Source organism: Oenanthe melanoleuca, chromosome Z (genome assembly GCF_029582105.1).
Source record: "Oenanthe melanoleuca isolate GR-GAL-2019-014 chromosome Z, OMel1.0, whole genome shotgun sequence".
Classification (NCBI taxonomy): Eukaryota; Metazoa; Chordata; class Aves; order Passeriformes; family Muscicapidae; genus Oenanthe; species Oenanthe melanoleuca.
The window spans coordinates 33,973,639-33,994,747 of record NC_079362.1 but is presented as its reverse complement, the minus strand read 5'-3'; the positions used below and the strand labels follow the sequence as shown (position 1 = coordinate 33,994,747).

General features: G+C 38.0%; 1 protein-coding gene across 6 annotated transcripts in view; it reads right to left on the bottom strand.

The window, feature by feature from the left end:
• SLC27A6 (solute carrier family 27 member 6) overlaps positions 1-21,109 on the bottom strand; it is a 139,752-nt gene that overhangs the window by 92,623 nt on the left and 26,020 nt on the right. For all 6 annotated transcript variants that reach the window (XM_056514652.1, XM_056514653.1, XM_056514654.1 and 3 more), the window contains exons 5-8: positions 9,262-9,355; positions 4,309-4,478; positions 2,419-2,508; positions 295-422 (exon numbers count right to left, since the gene is read on the bottom strand). In XM_056514652.1, coding sequence (XP_056370627.1) covers positions 295-422; positions 2,419-2,508; positions 4,309-4,478; positions 9,262-9,355 — 482 coding nt within the window. The remainder of the gene's footprint in view (positions 1-294; positions 423-2,418; positions 2,509-4,308; positions 4,479-9,261; positions 9,356-21,109) is intronic.

Here is a 21,109-nt window from a genome sequence, read left to right as displayed (position 1 = left end):
GACATTTTAAAGCAGATGAAAGTACTTGCAGGGCTAGAAAGTCTCTCCTGACTCAGAATCATATATTAGAGAACAGTTCCTAGAAAGTCTCTCCTGACTCATAATCAGATGTTAGAGAACAATTCCTGAAAGTTAAAAAAATAACATAATGAAAGAAAATCTCTTCAACAGAAACTGTGGCAGAAATAAACTGGTCCAAAATATTCCAAATACAATGCTTACACCTAAATAAAAAAATAAAGCCCAACAGGAAGACAAGAACAAGAAAATAATACAATCATTAGCAAAGCATACCGTGAAGACTGTAGCTGCAATGGCATAGATCAAGAGAGCCTGAAGATTGTCTTTGGCTATTTGGGTCTCAAGAGCACCGGCAGATATTCTTTGTTTAGCATAGAGCCACCACAGGACACCTGTACCACCTATGTTTTAGTGAGAAAACAAAAAAGGATAGATTAATGATCCATTTTCTGTGTGATAGATACTCTCAAGTCCCAGAGCAATAAAACAGTTCTTTCGTTTTAAGTCTAGTCTGGTACTGAATACTCAACCCAACAGAAACTTGAGATAAGGGAAAAGTACCTAGTTTTCCTCTGCTGCCCTAACAATGAATAGCACAGCTTCCACTAGACAGGTAATAAAAGAACAAAAGGAAGCATAAATAACTCTGTGGTAGGCTGTACGTATGAACATATATGTGTGCATAATAATGCAGGGAGTAAGAATTTAGGAGGGGGAACAGAGATGGACCTTTGGATTAGGATGTGAAATAACAAGAACAACAAGACAAGGAGTCTACCATTCCTATGAACACTAACCATAACAACAAGCATCAGCCTGATGCTGGAAACAGCACCTTAATCATATGTCGCTAAACGTGCTTCAGACAATGTCTTGGACACTGCAAAAAACACTGGTAAAATGCACAGGAGGCAAATACAATGTGAAGTACTATCTTCTCACCCCTGTTATGTTCATCCTAGCCTTATGGCCAGAAAAAACATTCTCCTATTCTAGCTGCCTTTCCAAGGTAGAACTTTTCTTGAACACAGGTCTCCAGCCATTCAGGGAGATAAACTCTTCTCTCTGGTACAGTTCTTTTCTCTTTTAGGTGTCCTTCTCTGTTCCACTGGTATTTCTGAATCAAATGCATAAGTTTAGTACAGAGGTTGGACTAGATGAACCTCTGTGGTCCCTTCCAACCTTACCCACTGATTCTGTGATCACATGTTTTTGCAGAACATACTGTGTTCAGGTCTAAAATGAAGAAAGCTCTTTTGACATCTCCTAAACAAACAGTTGAGATAGAATAAGCACTATATTTCATAAAAGACAGTATTTTATTCAAGCCCTGTAATAGATGAAACTTTTTAGTAGTAACAGATGCCAGTAAGATAAGTCATTCAACTCTTTCACTCAACATGGTTGCTCAGTTTCTAAAGAGAATATAAATTAAAAGAAAAAAATCTATATTTTCCCTTTTCCCTGGTCATAGATTGTAAGGCCATTTATCAGAAAACCAAAGTGGTCCTGAAAAAATATAGATGGTCTGTTGATTTTTTCCATCCACTGCAGTCATAAAGTCATAAAAATTGCAAGAATTAAATCACTAGTACTTCCTAATACAATTATTCTATTTTTTTCCTTCCCTACAGTCATATGCCCAGACATTTTGGCTGAGCTACTCAGTAATAAGCATAGAAAACTTTAGTTTTATGAATTTAAAAGCTAATGTGACAAAATAAGACTATTTTCATACAAGCTACATCATTTTGGAAGAAACAACCTTTAGTTATTTCCAAGATATCATGGCTGGTTGCATTTCACACATGACTTAGGTCATGCAGGTCTTCCTGAATCATATGGAAATACAAGGATTTTATTAGAATTGCTAGACAAGCACCTTTACTTCCTCTCTTCAAGAACAGGTTTAAAAGAGCTACTCAAACAATGGAAGGGCTGATGAACACATCAGATTTGTAAATACATTCAGCTGCATAAGCAACAGTTGCTTTGATTTCTTCATGCACCAGCCATGGTGTGGGAGTGCCATCAGACACACCCAGGACTGCCTGCCTAGCTGACATGTTTGGAAGGCAGGTTAAGAAGTAGGCAACATTTAGGGTTGTGCTACAAGTGCTGTGAGGAATCTCCTGCACTGACACGTGTGGCCTCTAGTGAGCTAGGCTTACATGAAGACTGCCTGCCAAGCAGGGTGTGCAAATATTCAAGGAGCAATGCACTCTCTGCAAGACATCTGCAATTACTATGGCGGCATTTTCGATGTGAAAGGGATTAAAAAAAAAAGGCTGAAGGGAAATTCACAATCCAAGATTTCTGTGGGATGTAGCTGGACTGAGGACATGTAGCACATGGATTGGAACTAGGCACTCAAACTGGGAGACAAATAAGACTTACCAAGTGATCCCAGAATGACAAGAATTGTTAAAATCCAGACAAGTACTCTTGAAATGTACCTTATTATAACCATCAAAATCATGGACAACACTGCAAAAGAAAACAAATAAATAAGCAGACTAATTACTAAAGTAGATAGCCTTCCTAATTTTCCCACTGCACTAAGGTAACTGCATTCCAGTAGAATTTTTACAGACAGATTTCTTTTTTGAGACTTACAAACTCACTGAATAGATAGTTAGGAAAATTAGGCACCTCTACAACTTCTGCTTTGATAATGTTGATTAAAACAAAGAGAGCATAAATACATTTACACAATACATTAAACACAAGACATAATACATGCACACAGACAGAGATGTACTTAAGACAATGACCAAACGGACAGCAACACATGACAGTACTTTGAGTCTGGTAACATGAGCACACCTCCTGAGGACCAGAGCAGAGTCTGCACTCAAATACACATGTCAAACAAGTGTAGTTTATATGATATCTGTGTATTCCAAAATGTCATGACAGTCATAAGTAAAAAACTATACACCAGTGAAGACTAAATGAGTGGTGTGTACAAGTACACACTCATAACACATATATATGTATCTGTGTTCAGCAGTTCCATGCAAGCCACAGGAACCTGGCTTTTTGCATCACAGTCTAATCCACTATTTTAAAAGAAATAATTTCTGTCTAACTATAAAATTATGAAAACAATTTTTTAAATTAACTGTATGTAAATTCTGTACTAACTTCTGACTCTAACTGAACAGTAGCACTATGAATCAGCTACTAGCTTTCAGATTCCGAACAGTTTTCTACCATTATTACCAAATACTGAAGCTGTCAAGATGTAAAAATAAACAGCTATCCAGTTACAGTCGAAAACATACACAGTGGTCTTTTGTGTGTTTGTAGGGGGGTTAGTGGTATCTAGCATCCTTTTTTTCCTTTTTTTTCCCCCTCCTTCCCTCCTGCCTTTTTTTGACCACAAAAGCAAATGGAAAACGAAGGACCCTCCATCTGATACATCTTTGAAATGTTTCTTTCTAAGCAGTGCACAACTCATATGCATAGCTAATATCTTGATCCTCCCATTTTAGGATTTCAGATTTTATACTTTGTATGAGTAAAATAGACTCACTAGGAAAGCAATTTATGTTGGTGGGCAACATTCCAGGTCAAACAAGATTACTTTGTTAAAAGAGCTCTTCAGTCTAGCCAAAGTGTCACTCTATATAGGCTAGAGGCACCTTGCACCTATAGAAACAATTCAGCACCTCTGTACTGTTGGGAACTTCCAGCTCTTCAGAAAAGGCTGAGATTTTCAAAGACCTGAAGTTTTAATTTTGAAGGAAGGGGAAGAAGGAGGTAACATCCAAGGCAACAAATGGGCGCTTAATTTTTTTTTTTCACTCTTAAAATTCTCATAACTTTGCGCACCTATGCTAAATGAAACAAATTAAATTCCCTAAATTCAACAGTTGTGTGCTACTGTGCATTTCTCAACCTGTCCTTTTTATTTGGAAGGGGTTTATTTGGACTTGAATTGGTAAAGATGACTACTACAAATGCAAAAGGGGAATACTATAACAAAAATTAAGAAAAAGCAGATGCTGTCTTGACTATATCAAAACTAATGTTGGCTAATTAACAGCCATGCATCCTCTCTCTCATAATCAGTGTAAGAAAAACAAAATCAGGAATGCATATGTATATTACTTATGAAAACGTTACCCAGCTATCAAACAAAAATTTAAAAAGCATTCTGAATAATTTTCGAAGGGATTGTTGCTATCACACATATTTTATGCTCATATTGTGATTAGAGTGTGTTAACAATCTCCTAATGGAGTACACTAAGAAATAGCTAGTAATGAGAAAAACAATTACCTAGTGATAACAAGCAAAGTCCCATTATAATCTCTTTGCTGGTCATAACTCCACTAATCAGCCTGTGTAAGACACTACTGTCACTGACAAAGGTGATCAGGGCCTCTGCAAACTTGGCATAGCAGGAAATGTTCACAGGAGCACAGCGATGGAAGAATGGAATAGGTGCACTGGTGACACAAGAAAAAAAAAATCAGAAAAAAAAATTACTCCTACTTAATATAAATGCCACATCAACACACAAATGAAAGGTGAATAGATGCAATCATTCCACCCTTATAACATCATAACCAGAAACCATGTGTTGAATGCACAAGTGCTGCTGAAATGAGGATGATCATAATGGAAAGTGATGCAGTTCTTACAAATAACCCTGTGAGGCTGGAGTGTACATTCCAATAGGATATTATTACCCTCCCACCCTTAAATGACAAGGCAATATGTTCTTATTTCCACTTAAATGTCTTTCTTTCAAGTGTCAGGTGGTGAACCAGCAGCTGAAACAATGCCTTTCACTCATGTTAGAATGGAATTCTGGTCCATATTTACATCTAAAGAAATTGCAGAATAACAATACTCTTCTTGAGTGTTTATACTTTGTACTAAAGGACATCAGCATTCACAACTGCTGCCAAGCAAAATGAATGTATTTATTCCTACCTTTCCCCATACTAAGCTTGTTCTTGTATTGAATATTTCAGTCACAGTGTTTATATTCATTAACTTTGTTACAATTCTGCCAGGATGTCTCTACTGCTTTGAATTGTTTTGGAAACACCCTCACAAAAAACTATTGAGACTATGCACAAAACTTCGCAGAATGCTCTGAAAAACCTGCTATCAAGTCTGTCAGAGAAAGACATAAGAGAGCAAAAACTTCCCTTTTAAAAGTGGGTAATTTTGTTTTCTAAATGTCTCCCATTAAGTGGCAGTCTGTCTTACTCATAAACTATGTCAGATCTCAAAGTGGCTTATTACAAGATTTGATCAATTCCCAATTACATTACAGACATGAATTACATGTTCCTTCCGGTAACTGGATCCAATGAAAATAAATGTCCTTTCTGTTGTTTCACCTGCCCAATCTTCCTTATTTGAAACATTTCATTGGACTGTAGTAGCAATCAACATAATCTTCTGCAGTTCCCCCATTTCAGCAATGGCCTATAAATCAACAATTTTCTGTCCTCAGTAACTATTTTTTAAGGCCATGTCTCTCTAAAATTCTAAGCACCATTTTAAACACATAGTGCCAGCTGCCTTAGGCACATATTTCCCACTCACTGTTTTTCTAGGTAAAAAGGATGACATGGTGAAAACCATTAATGTGCAACTATTCTGTAAAGAAATTTGGAGAAATTATGATCACCTGCCATTTCTAGGTAATTAGCAGATCCTAGGTTTTTGTTTAAAGTAATTGATGATTGCAAATTTTATGGTTTTAGGATTACTATGCTGAGTAGGTAAATGCATTTGGAGATGCTCATATTGATGGTCTACTTTTGAGAGTAATGACTACAGCAGTTAAGCATAGCATAGTAATTCTACATTAGTCACAGTTGTTAAAAAACAAATTAAACCCATAATGACGGCTGCCCTACTTAAAAGGTGGCCCATGTATCCTTTTAGTCTCCTAAAAAATAACTTATTTTGGAATACTGCTGCTCATTATATGCTGTATTACTGAAAAGACAGAAATTTGAGAGGTTTATTCAATTATTAACTGCTACAACTTTACAGAAAGCCTCGAGCATTTATAAGTTGTCATTACAGTAACAAAGCCCAAATTTTGAGGTGGCAGTAGGTAAAAGCATGTTACTCCTGCATCCAAATACAAAAATATTCACTTTGAAAAGAGAAGTAATGAGATTAAAGTATTCTTCCAAAATACATCCCAATGGATGAAAGTGTTTTTTGCGTCAGAATTTATATTAGTTATCTAATATCCCTTAACCTAAAGCAACTTCATTACCTATTTTAAGTCACCTATTTTCATGTGCAGTAATTAATTGCTAAATTTGTTTTAATTAACAAAAATAAAATAGGATATTTGTTCCTACGAGCTTTCTTGAGTAAATGGGACTCCTGAGAATTCACTTTTGAGATCTGTTTCTGCTCCAGTGGCTCTGACTGAATGAGTAGGTGAGGTAAATGGTCCTAATAAAAAACACAATAATTGATATATTCTCCATGACCTGTGCTATTTTATATGAACTCTTGATTATATCTTGGTATATTACATACTGAAAAGGAATTACAAATTTCTAAGAATGGCAACATGATGCTTAATCATAAACAAGTACAAATAAAATTCAAGCCATTAGATGTTGGTCTCAGAAGCTGTACTTTTAAAGTATTATTCAAATGAAGTTAGGAGATTCATCTGATTGATACTCAAGTATTAGATTTCAAGGAGTTTTTTCCTCTCACTACTATCCCTGTGTATGTACCTGTGTGCAGGGAGGGGGAGTCCAGTTGGAATGCCACTGCTAGCTGCTCTTTATAATCTCCAAAGGGCAGTTCCTTGGCACAGCTCAGCACAGCTGGTTTATAGATAAATGCTACAGGGGACTGGACAGGTTTTCCTCCAGGGTCCTCTAAACATGCAGTAATGCCTACAGAGGCTGATATAGGTTGGGTGTAGAAGAAACACATATTGCTAACTGCACTGCTAGACTGTACTGCTCTGTTAAAGTTGGACATAATACCTTGAAGATGGATGGCAGGAGTCCATTGACCACCTCAGGCTGTGAAGGAGCCTGGTCATCAAACAGAAAACATCAAGGGACAATCTTCATACTATACGCTACCTCCATCCCACAGAACTAATGGGAATCAGAGGGTTCATAACTCTTGACAGATTGCATTGGTTTCAGCTGGGGTAGGGTTAAGTTTCTTCACAGTGGCTGGTATGGGGCTTGTTTTGGGTTTATGTGGAACACGGCTGATAATGGAGAGATGTTTCCGTTATTGCTGAGCAGGGCTTGGACAGAGTCAAGCCTTTTCTGCTTTTCATACTGCCATGCTGGCAAGGACACTGGGGGTGATGGGAGGCTGGGAGGAGATACAGCCAGGACAGGTGACCCAAATGACCAAAGGGACATTCCAGACTATGTGGCATCATGCACAGGACATAAAAAGGGGGAAAGAAGAAAAAGGAGGGCATGTTCGAAGTGATGGTGTTTGTCTTCCCAAATAACTAGTGCATGTGATGGGGCCCTGCTCTTTTGGAGATGCCTGAACACTTGCCTGCCCATGGGAAGGGGTGAATTAATTCCTTGTTTTGCTTTGCTTGTGTATGCAGCTTTCCTTCCCCTATTAAACCATCTTTATATCAACCCACAAGTTTTCTACCTTTTACCCTGCCAGTTCTCTCCCCATTTGTGCTGGTGGGGAAGTGAGCAAGTAGCTGTGGGGGTCTGGGTTGCTGGATGGGGTTAAACCATGACACAGATCAAATGTGACTGTTAGGTTGAATGCCTCAGTCTACAAATGTTGGGTGTTCATTTGGTTGTCTCAATAGGATTCCATTTCTCCTACAAATTAGACTTACTCAAATAATTTAACTATAAAAACCTGGAAACTAGTGGTTTACAGATACAATGCTGGTCTTTTTTGCCTTAGGGCATTAAGTTCAGTCTTTTCAATCTCAAAAATGCTCAAACATGTCATAAATTTTAGTAATACCATATCAAAAATGGGGAATACTCCATCTACACAATAGCTTATTTCAAATTACACAAGGTAGTTTTTTATGATGAATTTACATAGCATCATTAGATCTCTCATGCATTGTACTATCCTGTTTTCTTACTATGCTATATTCATTGAGACTGAATGACATGGGAACACACAATGAGAAGTCAATATAATTCTGGCAAAAATTAGAACTAACAAGCCTTTTCAGTATGCAAGCTAGCACTGAAGTTTTCATTTGTTTTTGTATTACTGCTGTAACAGCTGGCTAGCTGCATGGAATATTAATATTTATGGAGAAAATAAAAAAAAATAAATTAATATTCCAGCTGCCTTTAATTGTCACTATAATTTAAAAAAAGAAGATTCAGTGGTGATGCTACAATGTACACAAAAAAGAATTTGTAGAACTGACACAAATATAACATTTACAGAAAAAGTAACAGAAAGCTATGCATAAGACTCTGCAGTTGCCACCCACTACTGAGTATATTTGAGAAGCTAAATTTTGAGAAACACAATGTGGTTCTTCTCTAGTTAGTGCAATTACTGACAGAAGGCTGTGCACAACAGCTAACAGATCACTTTTTTTTCAGCAATGCTCATCTCCACAGGTCCAAGCAGCAGAGCTAGGAGAGTTTATGAAGCTATGAACTTTCCAATCCTATTTCACAGCAGTCTAATGTAACACTTAAAAAAATAAACCTCAAAATCTGATCTCAATGATCTGTTAATAAAATACAGCTCTCTTTTTGGTACTCAACTATCTTATATTAGTCATTTGTGGACTGAAAGAGTAAAAAATGAAGTAACATGCATCAATCTGACTGGCTGAGGTGAGGTGTAAGAAGTGAATGCTGCTGAGATTGTGCATCCCCACATAATTTTTCCTCCCAAAGATTAAAAATGTTCCATGATTGTCTCAGATCTGCATTGCTGATAGGCAGCTGGCTATAGATAGGGTGAAAGGCAGTAAAACAGCTGATACTTAGAACAGTGTCAGTCACATGAGACAAGAGAATTTGAATATGTCAGCTCAATGGTTTCCATAACACACACATGGATAATTTGGGGTTTTCTTTGACTGTTATTTTTATTACATTTTAAAAAACATATATTTTTAGAAATATATACAATCATACACTAAAACATCTACCTGGTAAGAGTGAACATGTGTTGGTATTTTCTAAAGAACTGTCATAATCAAATCAAATCTCTTCTCCCTCCACCCCAAATCAGACAACTTGATCATATTACCTCTCTGGAACAGGATATTTAGGACATAACTTGGCAGCCCTTGGGTCTGTAGTGTATTCTGATGGCTGTAGTTCATAGCTACATAGAGTGGATCCTGTTGAAAAGTAAAAAAAAAAAAAAAAATTGATATGGAAAACAAATAAAAATCAAACATTCATATTATTTGCAAACAGGCATTAAAACTATAGATAGAGGTGCTGATTCTGCACCTCCTCATGTCATTACCACAAAGCTTTGCTAGCTCCTCCTGTAATGTGGTGGATCAGTTGTCAGTAGAATACAAAAACACTCACCATCTAGCTTTGGATTTTCCAAAGTTTGGGTATTTGAGTGGAAAAGACTAATTCACAATGTGATGTAAAAAAGAAGGACATAAAATACCCTGCTATTACAACATGCTTTTCATGATAATTTTTAATGCATGAACATTGCATAATACAATATTCATGACAGAAAGAAAATATTCCTGGATTTGCAGGGTTTCTGTGTGTGTGTATTCAAAATACAACTAGTCTATACATTTCAGGGAGAGGAACAAAGAACCCCAACCGGTAAGTTAAAAAATTGGCTGAGAAATAACAAAATCTCTGCATTACATATCCAAAGCTTCTAAAAAGCTGAACTCTTTCCATAAAAAAATTGGTACGGCACAGTAAAGACCAAGTTGCCTATAACAAAATTCAAATGTGAATTAAGTTTCCCTTTGTATCTGACACTTGCCTAATGGAAGTACCTTACTTAGCAGAAATTTATCTAAATTTATCTAAAATGAAGCCACTGAACATCTGACCCAATGCTTCCAGGAAATCAGCAACTTTCAAATCAGATTGGAGCCCTGGTATGAGAGAAATTGCAGAGGTAAGATGGCCTCCAATGATCTAAGTTGCCTATCCAAAGATGAATTTCCTTCCAAGCTTGTTTCCTAATAGATTGCTTACTTACAAGTGCAAAGGGCTTTTAATACCTAGCTTTTAGTCCTTTTCCCCTTTGCAACACCCACTAAGGACTTATCTTAGTCTTGATCATCACACTAAATATTCAATTCTTTACGTTATTAAAATCTCTTCTTCAGGAATAGTTTGTAAAAGAGAGTTCTGCAAACTGGATCTGGATAATACATATACACCATTACCCAAAATAAATCAAGAATTTTGACCAAACAGAACTATTATTTGCTGAATTTGTAGAATATTATTTGCAGAAATTTAATCTATCATTGCTACCTCTATCAAGAGACCTATTCACAGACTGAAAGAGCAGAGAGCCTACTTAGCTGCCTCAGCTGCTCTCTATCTAATGCAGTCTCTGGAACACTATTTAAGCACCACTTCTACAAAGTAGTTTTTTGGAAGCCAGTCCAAACCACCAAATGCACTATTGAAGAAAATCAGATTTCCTACAAGGCGAAGTTATGAGGTGAAACATCGGAAATGCATTTTCAATTATTAATTGTTAATATTAATCCTTATGCTGCTGCTTATGTGGAAAACATGGCATGAGATAAACAGATATCAGGCAGACAACATTCCTTAGATCTTAGTTGTAAATGAAGTATCTAGAATATTTTGTCCTTTTTGGACAAAAGGCTCTATACTGCTGCAAAAACTGTTCATCTGTTCTTGTAGATATGAAAACTTCTGGATCATTTTCATTTACTAACACTCCATCTGTTGGAGGGTCAGTACTGGAGAGTGTCATAGGTTTATCTTTAAAACAGAAGGAAAAAGAAGATTGCAGATATTTACATTTATTTTGCTTTGAATATAGGTCAAAAGATAAGTTATAAAGATGATTCACAGCCAGCTGAAGATGAGCCAGCTGTGCCCAGGTGGCCAAGAAGGCCAATGGCATCCTGGCTGGTATCAGCAATGGTGTGGTCAGCAGGACCACGGCAGGGATTGTCCCACTGGTGAGACCACCCCTCAAATCCTGTGTCCAGTTCTGGATGCCTCACTGCAAGAAAGACAGTGAGGTGCTGCAGAGAAGGGCAATGGAGCTGGGGAAGGGTCTGGAGCACAAGTGCTGTGAGGAGTGGCTGAGGGACTTCTTCAGCCTGGAGAAAAGGAGGCTCAGGAGTGACCTTATCACTTTCTACAACTGCCTGCAAGGAGGCTGTGGCCAGGTGGGGGTTCGCTTCTTTTCCCAACTGACCAGACACAGGGCAAGAGGAAATGGCATGAAGCTGTATCAGGGAAAGTTTAGATGGGTATTAAGAGTAATTTTTTCACCAAAAGTGTTGTCAAGCATTGGAAGAAGCTACCTGGGGAAATAGTTGAACCCCTATCCCTGGAGATAGTTAAAAAATGTAGAGACATGAAGCTAAGGTAAATGGTTTACTAGTGGACTTGATGATCTTAGGGGTGTTTTCCAGCCTAAATGACTAGCTGGTTTTAATTCTATGGCAAGAACAAGGAGCTCTATAGGAAGAAATGTGATATGTGTTATGTGGACAAGTGTATATAGATTCATGATACAGAGTGTTTGGGGCCAGCTTGGCCATTCTGCCCAAGTGACCAATGAGAACTACAGTTTTAGTGTCTTATGCAAAGACCCCAACATCTAAACAAGTCTAAGGAACAGAGCGGGTCTGTGGATACCCATGCTCCCTTTTGACTTCCAGCAGTTCAGGCAGGAGAGAAAGAGGACAGGATTTACTATGGAGAGGAAAGGAAACTCTTGCTACAACTGTGCATCTGGAGACCTGTTTGGATGACAGATGTAAATGAAACAAAATCACATGCCAGATCCTGGAATGCATACAGGTCAGAAACCATTCAAGTAAGACCTGTAGGGTAACTCAATACTCTTCTGGCCATTAACAAACTGAAGACACCTTGACAGTTCCCTCTGGAAGCTAACAGCATATTCCCTCCTGTTATGCCTGACAACTGAGACTGTCACTACCATGGCCTGCCTGGGATCTGCTTTTGGGCTACTCTGGATCTTCCCCCTTCAGATGCCTATCTCATGGCACGTGAGCTCCTTAGTCACAGCCAAGCATAAAAATATTTTCATTGAGCTTGTCAAACAAAGGATATTAACTACCCTGTATTTAAAAAAATTACCAGTCTCATAACTGAAATAACGGTCCTTTTGTCCTAAATAATTAGGCAGAAACTCTAACTATTCCCATAAATATTTATTTATATTTTCTGATATAGATTTTCTGACTTCTCCAATACTGTATAGGAGAGTTTTAGAACTCAAATATGTGCTTGAATAATCTTACTTTACATTAAACTTCAAACTCATTTCTCAACAAAAGAGTCTGTGTGCATCACTAAATAGAAGTTTCCATTTTCTAAGGTGAGAGAGAAGAATGAACTGAATTGTCAAACCTTCCACTCTATATTAGTTACTCTGGGTTAGAAGAGACTAGCATAGCCAAACTTTTTGTTGCTGTTCAAGTTGGTAAGGCCTGAAAAAGATGAAGGAAACATTTGAGTCATCTACCTTGATGAGACAGTTTACCAAAGACACTACTTTTCATTCCTAAATGATTATCACTCATAAATGTTTCAAAACCAGTATGAGCAGGGTACAGAGAACAAACTAAAAGATCACTGAAATAATACACCCTTTGCTTCCTACAGCAATGCACATATTTCTTCTGGAGAAAACCTTAAGCAAATTACATCCAACTGTCCTACAAGGATTGGATGTCAGATCCCAACATTTAACATTAAGAAAAATACTTGTAAACTACGCAGAGCATCAGTGTTTGGTCTATTTGTGAGTACACAGTAGTGTGCCTGTATGCACACTTTGGTCCTACAATTCTGTATTTGGTGGTTTCACACACGAAGTGGTATCATGGAGACACACCACAGTTTCTGTTCCATGAATGGTTTATTTTCAATGAATAGAACTGCTCCAGCCATTAGAATATATTGGAGTCCTAACTGGAGCAAAGTACCTCAAAAGACAACCTAGCTGCAGGAATTTCTTTTCTATGTCTCCTTTCTGTTTTGCCGAGGTTTGGATTAGTAAGAAGCTAAACAGCCATTATCACTGGCACTCATAGAAAACAGCTATATTTAGCCCAAGTTTATATATAAAGGTGCTGCAAAAAGCCAGGACTTTTATTTCAAAGATTCTTTATAAATGAGAAGGTAAATTATTGAAGGACTTGTGCGCTCAGAAGACACAGTACACAGAAGACATAGCACCCTGCTTTCCACAACAGTACAGTAAACAGGAAGGTCCAAAGTAACCAAAGGTGGTTAGGTAAAAATACTTTTAGAGACCAGAGCTCAGTACAGCTTTCCTTCCTGCACTTGCTTTGCTATAAACCAACAAATAAACTCCTGCTAAAGCAGCACTACTATAAAGAGTTTACAGCTTGAGAAATTGCAAGATTCCCAAAGTCATCCAATAAAAGGAGCAGTCCACAGAAGATACCAATGACATTTATAAGTCAGGGAATACCCTGACTTATAATAGTGGAAAGCATACCAGTGGTTTTGGATTCCATTCTGGGAGCTCAGCAGTGTCTACCTATCAACACTTATTAACAACAACTAAAACAAGGATTTTCAGATATAGAAACACGGACTCATATTCAGAGACAAGGATTTAAGCAGAAAAATACAAAAATACACAGAGACAACAGGGATAGCTTCAGTACCAGGAGCAGCACATTCACCTCAGGACTTTAGGAGTATATTCTTTTAAGTTCCAAAGAGCTCCAAGCAGCTCCACATACCCCTTCTCACATAGACATGGCAAAGCACAGCTGAGAGACTACAAACCACAGTTTTGAGAAAGTAATTTATATGAACTTCCGTTCTGAGTCTGAAATTGTGCATGCATTGTGCACTAACATGGCATGACACATGTGACATGTTTAATGATTTTTTAACTTGTGTCTTTCACACTGGTGATGGGCTTAGAAGGTCTCAGTGCCCAGAGCTAGAGGACATGACTAGAAGAACGATAAACTCACAGCTGACCCTGAATTCATGTGTAATCTGCTGCTTCAGCTGGATTCTCATGTATCAATGTGACTTCATATAGGATTCATCCAAGAATAATCAAAGTGCTGGCTGATGTCATTGCAAAGACTCTCTCAATTATTTTTGAACAGTCTTTTGTATCTGGGGAGTTCTTAGCTGACTGGAAGCTGGCAAAGGTTGTCTCAATGTTCAAGAAGGGCAAGAAGGATGACCCTGGAAACTACAGGCCTGTCAGTCTCATTTCAGTGCCTGGTAAAATTATGGAGATTATTCTGGAAAAACACCTGAATGACACCACAGCCATTGTCACAACCAGCACTGCTTCATGAGAGGAAGGTCCTGCATGTCCAGCATGACTACCTTCTAGGACAGGGTAACCCACCTGGTTGATCAAGGGAAGCCAGTTGATGTAATTTTTCCAATTTCAGTAAAGTTTTGATCTGTCTCTCACAGAATCCTTCTGGAGAAAATGTCCAGCCCGCAGCTGGATAAGCACATGATGTGATAGGTGAGCAGCTGGCTCATGTGTCAGACACAAAGGGTTACAGTGAATGGGGTGACGTCAGACTGGTGTCACTATCACTGGTGGGGTTCCACAGGCCTCTGTCCTTAGACCTGCTGTCTTCAACATCTTAACAAATAACTTGGACACAGGACTCAAACGCCCAAATTATGTTTGCTGGTGACACAAAACTGGGAGGGGCCATTCACTCCCTCAAAGGCAGAGGCCTTGCAGAGAGGAGTCAACAAATGACAGGGCTGGATAATTATCAACTATATGAAGTTTAAGGAAGACAAGCACTGGATTCTGCACCTGGGACAGAAAAACCCTGGACAGACTGGGGAATAAGACTCTGGAGAACAGTGCTGCGGAAAGGGATCTGGGGAGTCACTGTCAAGGGTAAATTGATCATGATACAGCAGTGCCCTGGCAGCCAGGAGGGCCAACCCTGTCCTGGGGTGCATCAGGCACAGCATCACCAGCCAGGCAAGGGAGGAGATTGTCCCACTCTGCTCTACTCTGGGGGCTGTTTTGGGTGCCACAATAAAGAATGGCGAAAGGAGGGAAACTAAGATGATGAAGGGCCTTGAGGAGAAGCTGTGTGAGGAGTGGCTGAGGTCACTTGGTTGATTCAGCCTGGAGGAGTCTGAGGGGAGATCCCACCGCAGGCTACAACTTCTTTGTGAGGAAAAAAGCAGGAGCAGGCACTGGTCTCTGCAGCAACTAGACCTGAAGGAATAGAAGTTATATCAGGGGAGGCTTAGATTAGGTATTGTGGCAAGGTTCTTCACCCAGAGGGTGGTTCAACATTGGAACAGGCTCCCCAGGGAAGTGGTCGCAGCACCAAGCCTGACAGAATTCAAGCGGTGTTTGGAAAATACTGTCATGTACATGGTGTGATTCTTGAGGTATCCGTTCAGGGACAGAAAGGGGGACTTCGTGGTCCCTCATGGGTCTCCCTAACTCAGTATATTCTATAGTGATTGATAACTAACTTCTAAAATGCTATATGATAAAGCAGAGCTTATAAAGCAAAAACTCAGTATCTTATTTCATTGTCTCCTTTACAAGTAACATGCTATTAGTTCATTAAGTTCTCTGACACAGGGATAAAACTCACAGACAGAAATGTGCAGAAATGTTATCAGCAATGAGACTTAAAAATCGCACCTCCTCGCGTCTGGACTTTCAGCCCAGTCCTACTTTCTCTTGAGTTCTATTTTATGATCAAGTTCACCAATTAAAACTTAGCAATGTTGACTTAGTTATCATTGTGAATACATGACTCACAGATGATTATGCTTGACCAACCAACCCATGCAATAAAGGCTAGAGTATGATATTGATACTGACAGAGGTGGAGTTCAGGAGGGACAAGGCTCCCAGACTCTCACAAGGATAAAATTCTTAACACTTTTCTACATTTCTCACCCCAGAACTTGCCTGAAATCTATCTGTCAAACTCCATCAGCTCTAAACTGTTAATCTGAACCATACTACCCATTCAAAGCTTCATGCAATAAGACAACTTGGTACACTTCCAATAACTGGATATTATTTTAGCGTATTATGGACTAGCAACACAGTATAGAAAAGTGGGAGCTTAAAACACTCTCACATGTATCTGGCTGCTGCAAATTCCAGAGTCAAAAACCACAGAACTGGTAGGATGCCAAATACTGCTTCCACAGAAGATGGTACTTACTACCCTTTGCTGAGTTCTGTCAATAAAGAGAACAATGACGCACAACACCAGAAAAATTATGCCTATAGCAAATAATAATATGATCCTCTCTTCACGGACTTCTGCCAAATTGAAAAAGGATTGGATCACCATGAAACAAACCACATTATGTTGACTAGACTTTATTCTTTGACTACTAGGCTTGACAATAGTAATTATAACCCATATGAAGGAATAGTAACTTTTCAACCTTCTCGAAGATATTCCTCCTTTTAATGATCTATTCTTCCTGATAGTTTTCTCTTTTACAGACAAAGGAAATCACTGGTCCTTTTATTATGATAATCCTTGTTTCCCTTCTTAGTTTGTATAGATATGCAATATGTGAATACATGCTGAGAATATGTTCATGTACAAGTTTAAAAACAAAATTGTAATGAAAGGACCAGAACACAGCCTTTATGATGCCAATATAGCAGGAGTTTATACAAAATGCAGTCCCTCTTCACAATTCATAAACATTACACTTTCAGACAATGCTGTGTCTTCAACCTAATCCTCTTGTGATCCTCTTGTGATCCTCAGTAGTTTCACAATCTCTTCCCCAAGTATCAATAATCACTTTAAATTAAAACACTATATGCATAACAATGGGCCCCCCACCTCTTCATTCTGGGGGCATTCCTTTTGATTTGACATTTTATTCCACTGCAATTGATAGCAGGCTTTTTTTCCATATGATTCTAAATAATTCAGTAGTCACAACAACGAGATTTATAATCTCACTGTTTCTTCCCCTTTCCAAATGGTTTATTAATGTAATCAATAACACAACACAGCATTATTGGAGGACTCCACATGCTGTCACTTTCTGTTGAAGAAACAATTTAATTCTAACTAGAGGATGCATTTCCAATACACCACAAACCTGATGGACAGTTCTGGTAACAAGATAGAGTACTGTGAGATGACTGTATCTCAAAATTGTTCATAATGTACTTTTCACTCTAGTCAATTTTAAAAAATGACACTCAAAATTATAAAACATACCCAGGTTTCCAAAGACCTGAGGGTGCAGACTTACTTTAAGCATAAGGTATCTGTAACTGACACACTGCATCATACTTCAAGAAAATCATTAGCAAAGGATTAAGTTTGAAACAGCATACTTTCACTGTATAAATAAACAAAGGCATGGGGAACAAGAGCACATAAAAAATGTCAGAAGCTCACAGTGACCACATAACAGCTATTTCTAAAGCAAGTGCCAACGGGAACTGCAAAGGTGTACTTTACTATACAGGAAGAATTCATTATGTTCATACAAAAAAAAAAATCCTTTTTTTCCCCCTGTGGTTTCTTCTAATAGCTCAGAGATATCACCTGCTCTGACTTAGCAGACTGATTTCCTTTATTGATCTCTTTCAGGTCAGTCTCTATAGCAAACTTAATGAAGCATTACCTCTGGCTCTAAGCCCACCCAGACCACAACTAGCCTGGCCTAGCTACAGAATTCTGACAACAGAGATGCCTGCCAAGATGCTGCAAAATAAAAATTTTAAGTTCCTAAATAAGCATCCAGTTATTTAAACAATGAATAGGAATAGTAGTTCCCACACTGAGTAGACACTATAGTTATCCCTGAATTAAACAGGGATTTAAACAGAAATTACAACCACCTGTCTAGTGTTTCTCTTTAATAATGACATTTCATTATTCATTTGGCACAGTCATAGATTAATTATAACTTCAAGGATAATTCAAAACGCTTTAGCAAGTCCTTGAAAACATCACTGCAGTATTTCACGGACATTAAGTTCTGAAGCATCAATTTGGTTTCTGGGAAAAACAGCTTTCAGTTACACTACTCAAAATACATGATTTTTTAAGGGCCAAGATCAACAAAAATATTGATTCACAAGTACGCTGTGCCTGAGGTGTTCTACTGGGTGAGAAAATCCTGGGGAGAGCAACGGCAACCAGGTCACAACATATAACATTCTCAGTTGTTTCCAACCAATAGCTCTACAAACTCAAGTACTAGCATGGCTGTTTGAGAATAACATGGCAACATTTCTCAGGTAACACTGCACCTTCCTGTGTCACTTCTAGGAGATGCTCCAGAATACTTCTGTATTTTACCTCTTGGACCTCTGTACAGGTCACAGATCTAAGTGGTCAAGTGCCCAGCTTTCTCTTTCCTTTTTTCCTCCTCTTGTAAAAGGTCCCAGCTGGTTCCAGTTTTCTGGGTGTCAATTATTGTGAAGATTTTAAAGGTAAATGCTTTCTTGTTCTCTTAAAATCAGGTTGGCTTTGCAAGGGATGGGCTTCTTCTCTTCCTTGATGGGAAGGTACTGCAAATGCACGATCTGACTGTGAGAAGGCAAGTGAGGTAGGGGTGGGAACGAAGTTACTGTCCTGAAATGGTGCTGTGCTATTCCCAAAATCATCTCCTTTTCCCAAGTTACTGCAGAAGAGCAAGGGCATCATTACTGATTCAGAAAGCTAAAAGGCTGCTGTATCATTAAATGGTCTTCTTGCCTCAAGCAAGTATTTTCCCTGCCCTAAATGCGTATTTATAATCTCGCTTGGAGAACTGCACAACAAACATAAGCTCTGTCGCAAGTGTTCTGAGTCTTTGGGATTGGCAGTTCTGTCCTTTTGTGTTGACGCAATCAACTGCATGGCTCACTTTAGTAAAAATACCTAAGCTAGCTGCAAATTCATATGTGATATTGATAAAATAACTAGTCAATACAAATATGTTTTAGAATGTTTTACATGTTACAGCTCTTTATCAAGACGTTTAGATTAAAAACTACATTTATTTGAATTTACCACACCACATCTTAATGGGCAACTGAAGTACAACAGGTGATTTCTTTGGGTTGAGGAAAGGTTCCTAAGCAGTAATTTCTTTAAGAATTTCAAAGTGCATGGACAAGTAATGTGATTTCAAGGATGGCATATGAGTCAGGTGAAAATGGCCAATTCTACAAAAGTCATGCAACAGCCTACATAATCTGTCTCCAGACAATTGCTACTTTCAGGATACAGGGAGGATTAAAGCTTTCAGAAAGGCTCAACAGAGCAAAACTAAGAATTGACTGCATTCTTTACCTATAAATTTAAAACATTATGAGATGGTTTTCTTTTCAAATGTTAGAAGTTGTGAGCCTGGAAACATTCAGTGTTTCCAATTATCACAAAATCAAACACAACTTAACCCCCTTCTTCAGAACTTGACAGCTGAACTCTATTTTCTAACTATGTATCATCACAAACACAGAAACTGAAATTATGCTCTTGCAGCCATGTTCAAGGTCCTCAGATTTCATTATTACCATTTCTATTTTACAGTGGAGCCAATGGTCACTTAAAACAGACTGCCAAACCTAATCCTAGTATTAATTAATACAAATCCACTATCATAGTTACAAAGCGGATCTCTGAAAAATTTTTCTCCTTACTAAGCATTATAGTTTTGGTACTAATCCACTGTTCTTGCTCTGCTAAAAGCTGAATCACATTTGAACTTTGACTGTATAAATATGCAACTGTTAAGATAATCAACAATTTAGCTGTTCACTTGCTGCAAAACACCATTTTTTGTAACTTCCATAGACTGTGAAAATTTAAGCAGAAATATAACATGAGCATGACAATATTTCTCTGAATGGTGTGATTTCAGTCATGCACAAACTTCATCTATAAAAGGAAAAATCAGTTTAGTGTAATACCTGTATTTGATAAGCCACATATTTAATGAAAATTAGGAATTGAAGTTATTAGTGATTTTGTTCTGCTTCAGCACCAGGTTTCATACTTTTGACCAAGCTTCTGGAAACTGAAAAAATTGCCTGTCAGATTAATTTAAAAAAAGATAATCTTTAGGTTTTAAAATCTAAAGCTCTAAGGAAAATAGAATTAGAACAAAGAATCATGAGAACAAGACATAGCATAGCTTGTTTTGGGGAGAGTGGTTTTTGTTGTACTATAAAAGATAGTTATACTGAACATACTTCAGGCACAATTAACAAGACATTTAACTTATAGAAACAATGTAAGTGATAAAAAAAGGCACGCCTGAATTCCATTGCTTCAAGAGGTACAAAAATTGCACCATAAATGACCTTCACTTCATACCAATAAAGAATTGGCCTTCATTAGTTAAGAAAAACACAGCAAGCTCAGAGAAAGAGTAAAGAATGCAACTGTAAATACTCACTGTTTTCTTTTGTAATTGACAAGGGTGCACAGATGACATAAGGAAGCTGTTTGTGCAGCTCAGTGAAAGCTGTGATGCTTCACTGTAGTTCAGCTTCCTGATTCAGATATCAGACACCCAGGCATGCAGGTACAGTGTAGTGGGAGACCAAGGGCACTAACATTGCCCCAGGGCCACTTCAACTGGCTCTGCTTTCAAACAAGAGTACTCACATGACCTGTGCTAGCTACTACAGAAGTAAACACTTCAGTTTCTTTTATGAAAAGTTATTAGTTCCACTGCTTTGAACTAGGTCATGGCTCATTTTAGTCATGTACCTTGCAAAGAACTATTACTGCATCATTTTAAAAGATAACTTTAGTACACTTCTCACATATTAGGAAAATGTTCCCAATTGAATGGCTAAAAAAATGCCGAAATGTTCTCAAATTAATTTTATATCTTTATTTTTAATTTCCTATATTTTATTTTATTACCAA